This window comes from Phocoena sinus, chromosome 15 (assembly GCF_008692025.1).
Source record: "Phocoena sinus isolate mPhoSin1 chromosome 15, mPhoSin1.pri, whole genome shotgun sequence".
Taxonomy (NCBI): Eukaryota; Metazoa; Chordata; class Mammalia; order Artiodactyla; family Phocoenidae; genus Phocoena; species Phocoena sinus.
In genome coordinates this window covers 84,448,546-84,461,572 of record NC_045777.1, presented here as the reverse complement: position 1 = coordinate 84,461,572, position 13,027 = coordinate 84,448,546, and the positions used below count along the sequence as shown (strand labels likewise).

Here is a 13,027-nt window from a genome sequence, read left to right as displayed (position 1 = left end):
AAAGTAACTTCCTAAACACAAAAACATCAGAGAAGGGAAAACTAAAATGCCACAAGGGAACGGCTAACTGAGATACGGTGCACGCTCTGGACAGAACACCAAAGACCATTAAAAATGATACTTGTAAAGAGTTGGCAAAAGCAAGAGCCCACCCACAAAGGAAAAACAGAAGGCCCGAGATCATAGTGCACTGGAGGCTCTGCAGAGCAAATGGGAAAATGAATCTGCGGAAAGAGCTCCAAGTGTTCAGGGTGGTGGAAAAAATCGAATGGTCTCTTTTCTTCTTTCTCCTCTCCTGCATTTTACACATTTTTCTATGTGTGTAACAGAAAAAGCAATAAATTTTAAATAGCAGCCACAGCCCACAAGGGGGATAAAGGACAAACAGTACCAGGAAGGTGGGAGAGAGGGGTGCAGGAGGCAGGTAGAAGTAGTGAGCAAAGGTGGGGAGGTGAAGGGGGAAGAAAAGGTGAGGGGTGGGGGTGGGACCCGGGACCCACCTTTGACGTTGCTCAGAGACAGGGAACGCTCCTGGTCCGCCAGCCCAGGCACCAGCCGGCCACTGCCACTGTCCTTCTGCCGGGCCACGGCCACCGCAATGCCCACGGGTGGGTGTCGCACCTCTGCCTCACCCTGGGCACCGGAGCCCTCGCGTCCGAAGGCCTTGGCGCTCTCGGGCCTCTCCGGGTCCCGCTTCAGCTGCCGGCCCCCAGCCGCTGCAGGGCCGGCGGGGTGCGGGAGGCGGGCCTGGGCGCGTGGGGCAGCCGTGGGAGCGGGCTCGGGCTTCATGGTGCCCAGACCTCCAAAAGGGCTCTTCTTCCCACAGCCGCCGGGACGCACGGCCACGGCCTCGCGGGCAAAGCTGCCGCTGTATTTGATGAGGCTCTGCATGGCCGAGGCCTCTCCCGGCCCGTGGGTCGCGGCGTGCAGGTCGGCGCCCGGCCTGGCGCAGGTGGCCCCGGCGCGGGGCAACGCGCCCCCGGGGTCCAGGTAGGCCTTCTTGGAGGCGGCGGCGGCGGCGGCGGCGGCCTCCTCCTCGGCACGGCTGGCGTGGTGGTGCTGCGCGGCCAGCACGGCCATCTGCGTCGTGGCGAAGTTGCCCAGCTCGAAGGGTTTCCATTTGTGCTCAGGGCCGGCGGTTGGAGGCGGCCGCCCTGGCTCTAGGCCGAAAAGCTTGGCTGCCTGCTGGGAGGCGGAGGCGACAGCGGGGCCGCGAGGGGTGCGCTCGCACGGCCGGGGCTCGGCCTCGGGCTTGAGCAGCTCCTTGGCGGGGAGGTAGGCCCGGGGGTCCGGGGATGAGCGCGCGGCCCGCGCTGGCGGGGCCTCGGCGGGCGGCGGCCGCTTGAGCGAGCGGATCACGGAGCTCTTCTCGCGGAGGCTCTCGGGTCGGTCCGGGGGCGGCCTTGGAGAGCCGGGCGGGGCCTGCAGGACGCCGGGCCTGCCCGCCTCGCGCTCCCGGGTCCGGGCGTCACGCGCCTGTGACGCGATCTGGATGGGCCCTGGGCGCTCGTCAAAGGCCTCCACGGAAGGCACGAAGGTGGGCGCCACCACACGGTGCTCACGGCCCGCCTCACGCGCGGCCGCCACGGGGAAGATGGTGTAGACGCCGGCGGGGGCGGGCTGCGGTGCGGCGAAGGCCCCGGAGGCGGCGGGGGGCGCAGGCGGGCCCTTGCTTACGGGCGGCGGCGGGAGCGGCGAGGGGCAGGGGCAAGGCCCCGGCAGAAGGGCCTCTGCGCGCCGCAGCCGTGCGCTCTCGTCCTGGCGCGCAGTCTCCTTAGAGCCGCGGGCCGCCTCGGCCACCAGTGCGGGGAGCCCCGCGTCCCCCGCGCCATTGCAGAGGCTCAGGGCCGGTGGTGGCAGCGGCGGCGGGTTCTTGCCCTTGGACTCGGTGGTGGCCGTGCCCGGTGCCCGCGGGGGCCCGGGCTCGGCCAGGAAGGGCGACAGGCGCTCCGGGAGGCGCGGGGGCCCGCGGTCCTGGCGGCCCTCCGCCCGCGCCTCTTGGGTCAGGTCCACCACGCCGCGGGGCCCCGCTGCCTCTTCGCGGGCCCGCGGGTCCTTCTTGCCGAACAGTGGGGGCGGCTCCCCGCCGCGGCCCATCCGGTCCTTGGCTGGACCTTCCCGAGAAGAGCCTTTGGTCGAGGCGCCCGACGAGTGGCCGCCTGGGGTCCTGGAGGAGGGCGCATGAGAGTGCAGGGCACCCGGAGCTCCAGGGGCGGGCAGGTAGAAGCCATCTGCAGAAAAGAAAGAGCGCAGCCCGTGAGCGAGTGCCCCCTCTGCCGCGGGAGAGGGAAGGGAGGCCCCAAAGGGTGCCCTAGACCCCAGCACAAGGAGGAGGGCCATGCACAGCACAGCCCCGGGAGAGGGCAGTCTCTGGAAATGGATTAAACCAAGCTGAAACCCCGCCCTGGCCACCTACTAACCTTTCTGAGCCTCAGTTTTCTCATCTGTGAAACGGGGAGAGGCCAGAATTAAGAGCTGCCCAGAGGGCCCAACAGGATTAGATGAGGGCAGGACAACCAGAAGGCTCCAGGAGGCTATGGGTAGGCCCAGAAAGCCTGTGGGGGCCCTTGGGGGCTGGGGTCTTGGGAAACACAGCTGAGATGCTGCCTGGAGTACTGGGTAGTGGTCCCTCCCAACCTCATTCCACAGCTCCCCCCAGTCTCCCCACTCCTGCCCTCTGACCTTTCTGGGTATCGAAAATGCTGGGCTGGCCCAGCTGGCTGAGGAGGGGGCTCCCGCTGCTGGGGGGCTCCAGGTGGTTCAGGTGGAGGTAGGATGGGTACAGCCCGCTGGGCAGGTGGGAGAAGCCTGCAAGAGAGAAAAGAAGCCAGCTGGGACACCTCATGCCTCCCACCGGGAGCTTCCTTCCACCCTCTCTGCTTCTTGGAAATAACGTGTCTTGGCTGTCAGCCCCCTGGTGCTGGGAGCCCTGAGGTTTACCACCAGCTCCCACAGCAAGGATTGACCCCTCCCAATCCTGGCACTCCAGTCCCTGGCAGCCCCCAGGGGCTAGGGCTCTCGAATCCCCCAGGAAGAGAATCAAATTGGACCCAGTGCAGGGCAATGAGGATGATGAAGATAGATGGCAGTTCTAATCACAGACCAAACCCTTGCAACTGCTTTGCCTTTGTTATTCTCGTTTAAATTTCAAATAAAAAAACCTGTGAGGCAAATAATCTTAATATCCCCATTTTACAGATGAGAAAACTGAGGCTCAGAGAGGCCCACTTGCCCGAGGTCCCCCAGCAGAGGAGCCTAGCTCTGAACTGAGGTCACCAGAACTCTTAACCTCAGCCCAACATGGACCCAGTTGAGTGGTTTACTGGCTTAACCTCTCTGCTGTGTGACGCCAAGCAGGTCTCTTGCCTTCTCTGAACTTCAGCCTACCCAGCATCTCCAGCTGCTGGGTCTCCCAGGCAGGTGCTTCTAGGAAAGAATTCCTCCTGCCAGCGGTCTTCCTAACCTCCCACAACCCCCTCCACCCCACCAGTGATGCCCCAGAACCAGGGCCTTACAGGGTGCAGAAGACAGGAAACGGAGGCCACAGAGAAAGAAACAAGAGGCCTGAAAGAGCACACAAGGAATGGAGGCCCAAGAGCCATTCATCAGGGCCCGGAAGGCCAGACAGGTAAGCAGGTGCCGGGGCAATGGAGGAGGATCCTGCCTCTCCTCCTGGGCAGTGGGTCCTACAGGACCTCAGACCCACTGGTGATCCATCCCTGAGGGACTTGGGTCCCCCATGCCCCCCAGTCACTCCCTCTGAGGCCAGAGATGCAGGACCCGTCCCTGGCCACACTGGGCGCACATCTTCACCCACAGCCCCACATGACAATTACGTTAACAACAGTCACAAGATGATAAGGAACACCTGATACACGTTATCTTGCCTCATTACTGAAACGACACTCCTAGGTAGGCACTGGTTCCCACTGCCTTCTCATCTGTAAGATGGGCATAATACTCCCTCCTCACGGCTTGTTCTGAGGATAAAGTGAGTTCAAGTATGCAGTTCTTTGTGCATAGGAAGGACACTGCATTGTTTGCTATCGTTACTACTATTACCGGCATCTGCCAGCAAAGGAGAAAAGGGAGTCCGGCTGATGGCACACAGGCACCAGAGGCAGCCTCTGCCCTTCAGGCCCCTCGAGCACCCCCGCTCTGGGCTGGTGGAAATGGGAGGCTCAGATGGGACCCCAGCCCGGAAGGACTGCCCACCATCCCAGACCTAGAGGCAGGATCGCCCCTCCGTGCGGGGCACACACAAGTCAGGACAAGGACGGAAGCACTCAGTGACAACTGGCACAGAGAAGGAAGTAGGGAGACAGTGGGCGGCGAAAGGCCCAGGAGAGCCTTAACCTGCAACAGGCGCCCGACCCGGGAACACCCAGGACACCCAGGAGGCAGCACCCAGCATCTCGAATCCACCGGAGCCCCAGGTGGCGGATGAACTCAAGAGTCCCCCAGGCCCATTCCTTCACTGACGGAGGGGAAACTGAGGCTCCACGGAGGCCCAGGATTTGCTCTGGGCTGGCAGGAAGCCAAGCCAGCAGACCTCCCCACATTTAGGGGCGTCACCGCAGAACAGCAACAAGAGAGCCCAATGGCACCTGGTCCCACTGCTCCCACCATGACAATCACTGATGAGCTGACTGTGCATTGAGGAGACAGAGGGCAGCAGAACAAACTAGACCCTGCCCTCAGAGCTCACTGGTGGGGAAACAGGTATCTCATGAAAAGACACACAGATGAATGTGTCATCACAAGTGGGAGGTGGAACCGGGGTGGGGTGGGGGGTGTGTTTGAGCCAAGCCCTGGAGGAGGAACAGGAGATAGCCAGTGAGCTGCGGTGCGGGGCTGCAAGTGGAGGGAACGGCACGTGTAAAGGCCCTGGGACAGCGCCAAGAGGGAGCGCTGAGCATCTGAAGAACAGCAGGGAGGCTGGATGACCAGAGCTGGGCCCCGCAGGCCACCACGTGGAGGAGTGACCGTGGAGACAGAGGGGAGGCGGCAGACTTGAGAAGTGCCGGGGACAGCGGCCCAGCGCCCTCGGCCCGCCCGCCTGGCTCGCTCCTTACCTTCGTGGGCATGGGCGGCCCACAGCTGCACCATGGGCAGGTTGCTGGGGGTGGGGGAGCGGAAGGAGAGGTCAGAGGGCAGGGGCACCGGGCTCCCATGGGATGAGGCCGAGGGCCCCATCCCGCTGGCCACAAAGCTGCCCAAGAAGGCCTCGCCTGCAGAAAGAAGGGGGGCTGTCAGGCAGCCACCAGGCCGCCGCCGCCCAGCCCACCACCCCGAGATCCCCGCCTTGCCCTGCTTCTCGAGGCTGACACTGGCAGGGAGACCAATCAAACCTCCTCCGCCCAGCCCCACCCCAGCCCCTTGGACTCAGGACCACCCTGGGTCAACTCAGCCAGACTCAGGGCTTGAGAAAACCGCCCAATGAGACCCCAGGTGCCTCCAGGGCACCCAACACTCTTGGCAGAAGGGCGTTACCATCCCCAGACCAGAGGGGGTACGGTTCTCCCCACCTGCACCCGAAAGCTGAGGCTCGGTGCGGGGCAGGGACCTCCGGAGGCCACAGAGTGACGAGGTGGAAGGGGGCTCAGGTTCTGAGCTTCTGGACCAGCGAGGACACCAGAGAGCTGGAGAATGGCCTCCAAGGACCCCAAGGCAGCCCTGGACAGGCCCGGACCAACCCCTCAGCCACCCCTGTGCGGGAGGAACCATGAGCCCATTTAACGGATGAGGAAGCTGAGGCTCAGATGGGAAGTGCCTGATCCCACAGCCTGCGACCAGGGGCTCTGAATGCAGCCCAGCAGCCTGTCCCAGAGCTACAGGGAATTAGCAAGTGACTCAGGGAATGAATGAGAGCAGTGGACAAGGGAGGCCTGTCCCTTCAGAGAGCAGAGGTCCTCCTACTGGGTGCCCTCACATGGGGGCGTGGGGGCCCACTGATGCCAGGAAGGACAACCGGCTAGGGCCCGGGTGGAAGCCGCACCCGCCCCTGCCACGCCCCATTTGGCCAGGCCCCCACCCGCAGGGGTATGTCCTCCCTCCCGCCATCCAGGGGTGCTGCCCCTAAGCTCCACGTGCCCGTCCTTCAGGGCAAGACGCCGGCAGGCCCCCAGCTCACAGGCCGGGGGAGGCCTACGAGACCTGGGCGGGCGGGCGGGGGGGGCGGGGGGCTTCCCTTCCCTGGCCTCTTGTTTGCTTGTCAGCAAAATGGGGATAATGATAACGCCTCCCTTGAGAACTGCAGTAAAGGAAGAAGCTCGCGTTTATCAATAATAATCATCATAGCAGCAGAGGCGCCCATTCACTGGACGGCACCAAGCACCGGCTCGGGCCACCGAGGTAAGAGCTCCCCGGGTGCCCCTCAGGGAACCTCTCTAAGGCCCTGTGACGCAGGCACTGTTTGCAGCGGCCCCGAGTGAAGTGGCTGCAGGGGGTCACAGACAACGTGTGACTCGGGTGCCCAGAGGGCCCCAGCCCGGCCCTCAGGGGGCTCGCAGACGCCCACCCACACCCTCTGAGTCCCCACAGGCCTCCACGCAGGGCCTACAGACCCGCCCTCACCACCTCCCCGGGGGCACAGGAGGCCCAAACGTCCCCCCAGGCCCTTCAGGGCGCACACAAGGGGCAGGGCCTCCTCCCTGTCGCCCAGAGTGGGGCCGGCATCAGGCGGAGCGATGGGAGGACACCTGGCACCACGTGGCATCACTACCACCCCACGTCCGGGCCCCCCATCCCATCCCCACCAGCCCCCTCACCGGACTCCAGCGCCAAGCCCTCGGGACCCAGGGCCATGGTGGCCCGTCAGTCGGCCCATGCAGCCCCGGCCCGGGCAGCGGGGCCTCCGGGCTGCCAGGCCCCAGGCTTCCTCCTCTGCGGGCGGCGGGTGGCCGGCTCCGGAAGCGGCAGCCAGGGGTTTGCGCAAGGGCTTACATCAGCCGCCGGCTCTTCCTGCCCTGGGCCTGCCCCTGCCCGGGCTTGTGAAACCCGCCCAGAGGCACCCCAGGTCCGGATGCCGCCAACAGCTCCCGCCTGCCACGGGGCTCAACGGTGCCCGAACTCCCTCCCCCGGGCCCGGCGGGCAGGCCTGGGCCCTCCGAGAGCCGCGGTGTGCAGCTCCGTTAAACGGGCGTGCCAGCCCCCCTCACCGCCAGGCCCGGGACGGCGGCGTTTATTTGCACAACTTCACTGTCCCCACCCGCTCCTGAGGCGGCGGGGGGGGGGGGGCAGGGCTCAGATACACGAGATAAACCCCCAGTTGCTGGGACTCCCTTCCACCTGGCCCCTCCGCTCATTCCCTCGGGCCTTCCCTGGGTCTCAGAGAATGCCTCCGCCCAGGACGACGTGGAAATGTAGACCTGTGTCCGCCAGGAGCGGAGTCGGCCTCCCCCGAGGTGCCCAGGTGGCACACAGCAGGCATCAACTCTCGGCCAAGTGACCGCACCGTGTCTGATCCTCTCAGGGCAAAAGCAGACGGACACGTGTTAGGAGGAGGAGAGAAGGCAAGCACAGCTCCTGACACCTAAGGACGCATGTGCCACTCCCGCTGTCCTGCCTGGTCCCCCTAGGGTGGCAGACAAGCAGCTGACCCCCCGACCCCACCCCACCGGCATCTCCGGACTGCTTCTGAGCTCCACACCCCCGCATCCCCCCACCCCCGGAGTACCTGGAGCTCTCCTCAGGGTCTCGGGACACATCCTCCACTCACACCCACCCCTGGGGACACAGCGGTGGCCTCCTGGGTTCACAGAGAACGGTGGAGGCCTCCGGGCTCTGGGGGGCAGTGACAGTCTAGCCAGAGCCCACCGCCTTTCCCTAGACTTGGCTGGAAGTCCTCCAGCACAGCCTGGGGTGGGAGAGGTCTCCATTCCTCTCATCCCAGACTGAGGTCAAGGCCTGGCCCTCCTTCCCTGGTCCCAGGCCGCCCCCTGGTGACCAGAGGCCTCCATGCCACCTGCCCACCCACGCGAGTATCTCACTCCACGACTGTCCAAGCCTAGAACACACAGTGAACCCGTAATAAAGTACCACTGTTCACAATTAGAAAGGGGGACCTAACCCAACTTCAACAGACACCGGGCTTCACACGGAATCTTCCCACAGGCCTTTCATGGGGCACAGAGGACAATCCCAAAGCCACACAGCCCTGGCCCAGGGGCAGAGCCAGGGCTGACCCGGAGCCCAGCCGTGCAGCCCACACCCCTCCTTCAGGGTAGCCACTCGAGGGCCACCAGGATCCCCCGTGGGAGAACGTTCCCACTGGCCTGCCCGCCATCCTGGACAGACCAAAACCTGGTGAATCAATGACACCTGTTCTACATATTCGCTGGACACTCCAGGAGCCACTGGCCACTTGTGGCTACTGGGTGCTTGAAACGTGTGGCTGGTGAGACTGAGGAGCCTCATCTCCAAATTTATTAAATTGTAATTAATTTAGGCTTAATTTAGCCACGGTCTGGATGGAAGGCTCCTCCCTGCTGGAAACCGGAGCAGGGCAGGGACGGGACCTCTGACAGGCCAGGCCCCCACCATGGACAGAGGTGCGACAGAGGCGGGGGTCCCCAGGGGACAGTGGAAAACAAACCCTGGCCCCAACGCCCACGGCTCCGTGAGTCTGAGTTACTGCACTGCCCCAGGCTGAAGGGTAGGAGAACAGCAATGTCTCCCCTCCAGGTGGACACACAGATTAAATGAACTCACGTCCGTGAAACGCCTTCATGAAGTGCCTCCTTATTTATAGCTACATGACCTGGGGTTTGAAGAAGCCCAGCAACTGCTCCAGGTCAGGGTCCAAGTGGGACTGTCACCTCTACCCAAATTCCATCTGTCCTTCCTTAAAATAAAACGTTTAATTCTGAAACTAGAGAGAGCTGGTGGTTGCCCACGATGAATGCACTAGCTACCACAGAAAGGCGTGCTTTCAAAGAATTCATTGCACGTTGTGTGAATTTCACCTCAATTAAAAAAAAAAAAAACACGTAAGCTCCTCTCTCTGCCTCTGAATCCAACACTGCATCTCTCCCTGACCTCGCTGCCCAGGGCGCCCCAGGGCCCAGAGGTTTCCGGGCTGGCACCTTCCCGTCCTGGCTCACCGTCCCACAGCCCCGGGAGTGAAGGAATCTTGTTACCCCCATTTTACAGACTAAGAAACTGAGGCTCAGAGAGACTGACTGGCATCACCGGGCCGGGGCAACCAAGTCGCTCAGCTGGTGCTACAAGCACACCGCACAGCAAGGCCTCAGCTCAGGAATCCCAGCGCGCCAGGCCCTTGGCTCCAGACCGGCCACTGTCCCTCGGACCCTGAGTGAGGGAACCCCCTCACACAGGGCCTGGCCCTCGAAGGTGCTTGGAAAATGGTTTTCCCCTTCTCGGGTCCCAGTGAGAGAGGAAGGATGCCCCCGGGGCAAGAAAGGAGGTCCCGAGGCCTGGCTATGGGGCAACGTGCCCGTGCCCCTGCCACTGCCCGGGGGAGAGGTCCAGGTCCCTCTGGGAATGTAAGCAGCAGGGAGCTGGGCATGGGCCCCCCACTCCACCCAGCCTTGGCACCCCCCCACCCCGCCTGTGCCCCCTCCAGGACTGAGCTAACGGGCCCTCCAAAGCTGGGACCCGCCAACATCCCAGGCCCTCCCACCCCATACACTGCATCTCAGGGACACAGCAGAGAGCCATGAGTTTGGGGGTGCAGGCCAGCCTGTTCTCAGCCATCGCCACCTCCTTCATCCACACTGAGAACACAGGAAGGGCTTCAGGGCTTTGCGGACTCCCAGGCTGGCCAAGGTCACCAAGAGGCAGAACTCAAATCCTGATAAGGTGTTGGGGGCTGGGGAATGAGGCCCGTCCGGATGAACCCCACAGGGGGCTGCCCTACGCTCACCTGCTGGCCCCTAGAGAGGGCAACGGTGAGGCCACCTTAGCCGCTCAGTGGAACCTTGCCTCTGTAATGGATGGAGTCACTGGGCTCCTTCTAGAAACTGCCTATAAAATAGATACCTGAAGTCCTCGCTGGTGGGAGAGGGGAGGGGGACTTGGATGAGATCATGGTGGGTACAAAGGTCTGGTAAACAATGAAGGACTCATAGGACTTTATCACAGGCTCGGGCGGGAATATGGGACAGCACAGCCCCACGGGCTGCACCCCAGGGCCTTTTGCACCTCAGCCTGGAATCCATTCCTCCCTCCACCGTACTGCAAGTTATCTGTATACTCCCGTCTGCATATACCTCACTCCCTTCTCTTGCAGCCCAGGTGACAGGGAATGAATGTGGGCCTTCCGTCACCAGGGCCCCATAAACTGCAACCTGCCCCACCCCCACCCCCTTTCCTGACTTATTTTTTCCACCGTGCTTATCACCACTTATCAGACCATATACACATTAGCTCCTCCTTTATTGTAGTTCCTTGCTTATTGTCCCTCTCCACCCACTGGAACAGGAGTAGGCAAGATTCTTCTTGAAAGGGCCAGATAATAAATACTTTAGGCGTTGCAGGCCTATTCTACCTGCCTGACAATACTTAAAACTACTGGGCTTTGTCCCAGTGAAACTTTATTTACAAAAAACAGGAGATGGGCCAGATTCGGAGGCAGTTTGCAGACCCCTGCCTTACACCATCCCCAGTGCCCCGCTGTGTCCCTACACTGTACACAGTAGGTGCTCGATTAATATTTGTGGGTGGGAGGGAGGGGCAAGGTCACAATCAGTTAGAACTGGATGAAGGACGAAGAGGAGCCTTTCCTGGGCCCTACTTCACAGCCAGCGTAGGGCTTCAAGGCTTCACTTCATGCTGTCTCTAATCCAACCACCCCCATGCCACCCTCCCCACGAACCACCCACCCCCACCATCAACTCTGGGAGGGAGAGATTCTTGTCCCTTTTACAGATGAGGAAACTGAGGCTCTGACTCCAAAATCTACACTTTTCCACTCAGCCACAGAGACCCTGTTTTCATCTCTTCACTCCCAAAGGCCCCCTCCACAACCAAACAAGAAACAAATGTGTTTTCCCTTCCTATTTTAAAACGTTTTGGCCTCGCAAAGAACTGCATTCCTTAAGAGGTCACCAAAGGCTATCAGAGCATCTCATCGGCATGATCAGATCAGGGTTATCACCCAAGAAAAGAGCCCATTCTAGCCCAGAGCACAGACATGTGACTTGGCCGTTTCTATGACAGCCGCTGAAAATAGTCCGAGGACCCTCTGGATAAAATGACCTTCAGACTCCCATTCATCCCAAGATTTCTGTAATATCTAAGCCAGAGCAGGGGTTAATACCCTGTCTCTTAAAGAAAGAGCCTTATCGTTCAATCAGAACCCCAGGCAATTCACAAATGAAGAACGGTAAATAATGGCCAAATTCAGGAAAAAGTTAGTATCGCAAATACCGAAACAGGATGACATCATTTTCATCTATCAATCAGCATATTTTTAGTTTGCTTGTGGGCCGGGGTGGGGGGGGGGGGGGATCTGTGGAGCAGCAGAGGGAGGGTGAGGACACAGCCAACCCATCCCCAGCTTTTGGAAAGCAAGTCAGCAGGCTGGCAAAGCCCAGACCCACTTCTGGGGGTCCCCCTCAAGGAAACCACCTTTGTGGGCAAAGATGTACTTCTTCGGATGCTCGCTGCAGCCAAACTGATGGAGAGATTTACTGCAATCCCAATCCAAACCCCAGTAGGGGCAAAGGTTGGGGGAGGGGGAGGGGCTGTGAAAATTGACAAACTGTCCCTAAAAGTTACATAGGAATTGAAAGTCGGGTGAAAAATTGACGCGATTTTTGCACACCCATGTTCCTAGCAGCGTTATTCCTATTCACAACAGCGAAAAGATGCAAGCAACCCAAGGGTCCACTGGATAAACGAAATGTGGTCTATCTTTATACTATGAAATATCATTCAGCCTTAAGAAGAAAGGACATTCTGACCGATGACCCAACATGGATGAACCTTGAAGACAGGATGCTAAGCGAAATAAGCCAGACACAGGTCAAATATTGTTATGATGGCACTTCTAGGAGGTCCCTGGCGGAGCCAGATTCATAGAGACAGGAAGTAGAGGGTGGGGGCCAGGGGCTGGGGGAGGGGGATGGAGGTTAGTGCTTCATGGGGACAGAGTTTCAGTTCAGAGGATGGGAATGTTCTGGAGATGATGCTGGTGGTGACTGTGAATGGCGGTGACTTGACTGATGTGAATGTACTTTATGCCACTGAACCGTACACGTAAAAATGGTTACAGTGGCAAACCTACCTGTACTGTACTAGTTAAAAGAAGTTATATAGAAACACAGAAAATCAAGAATAGCCGGGGCAACCTTCAAGATGAAGAATAACGTGGGAAGACTTAGGCTATCAAATACCAGTAATGCAGGTGGTGTGATATGGGCACATGGGTACACGAAAAGGCCTATGGGGACAGGACGGTTAGGAAACAGGCCCACCATTGCACGGGATAGAAAAAGGATGGTCTTTTCAATAAACACTGCTGGTCCACTTGGACACCCATATGGGAAAAGCCATGAATCTTGACCCCCTACTTCACACCATACCTAAAAATCCCTTCCAGGTACACTGCAGAAAGGCAAAAGGCAAAAGATTCTAGAAGAAAACACACTGGAAAATTCCTTCGTGACCCAAGGGCAGCCAAAGCTTTCTTAAAGACCACATTAAAAAGCACTGACCATAAAAAAAAAAAAAAAAAAAAAAGCACTGACCATAAAGATAAGACGGATATACTGAAGTACATGAAAATTAGGAATGTCTATTCATCACGTGACGCCATTAGGAGAATGGAAATGTGAGCCACCTCATGGAGAAAGATCCGTGCCCCACTGAAGGGCTTGTATCCAAAATATATAAAGAATGCCTGAGAATCAACAAGCAAAAGGCAGACACCACGATGTAAAAACGGGCAAGATGCAACAGGAGAGTGGCAAATAAGGACGTCCAAGTGTCCAGTAAATCCATAACAAGGTACTCAGCCTCATAAACCACGGAGGAAATGTGAATGAAAACTTCTGCACACCCA

At 59.7% G+C, this 13,027-nt stretch overlaps 1 protein-coding gene across 1 annotated transcript in view; it reads right to left on the bottom strand.

Moving 5' to 3' along the window:
• Window positions 1-13,027, bottom strand: part of TNRC18 (trinucleotide repeat containing 18) — an 83,338-nt gene that overhangs the window by 55,870 nt on the left and 14,441 nt on the right. The window contains 3 exon segments of the mRNA XM_032605274.1: window positions 501-2,231; window positions 2,683-2,808; window positions 5,076-5,231. Coding sequence (XP_032461165.1) covers window positions 501-2,231; window positions 2,683-2,808; window positions 5,076-5,231 — 2,013 coding nt within the window.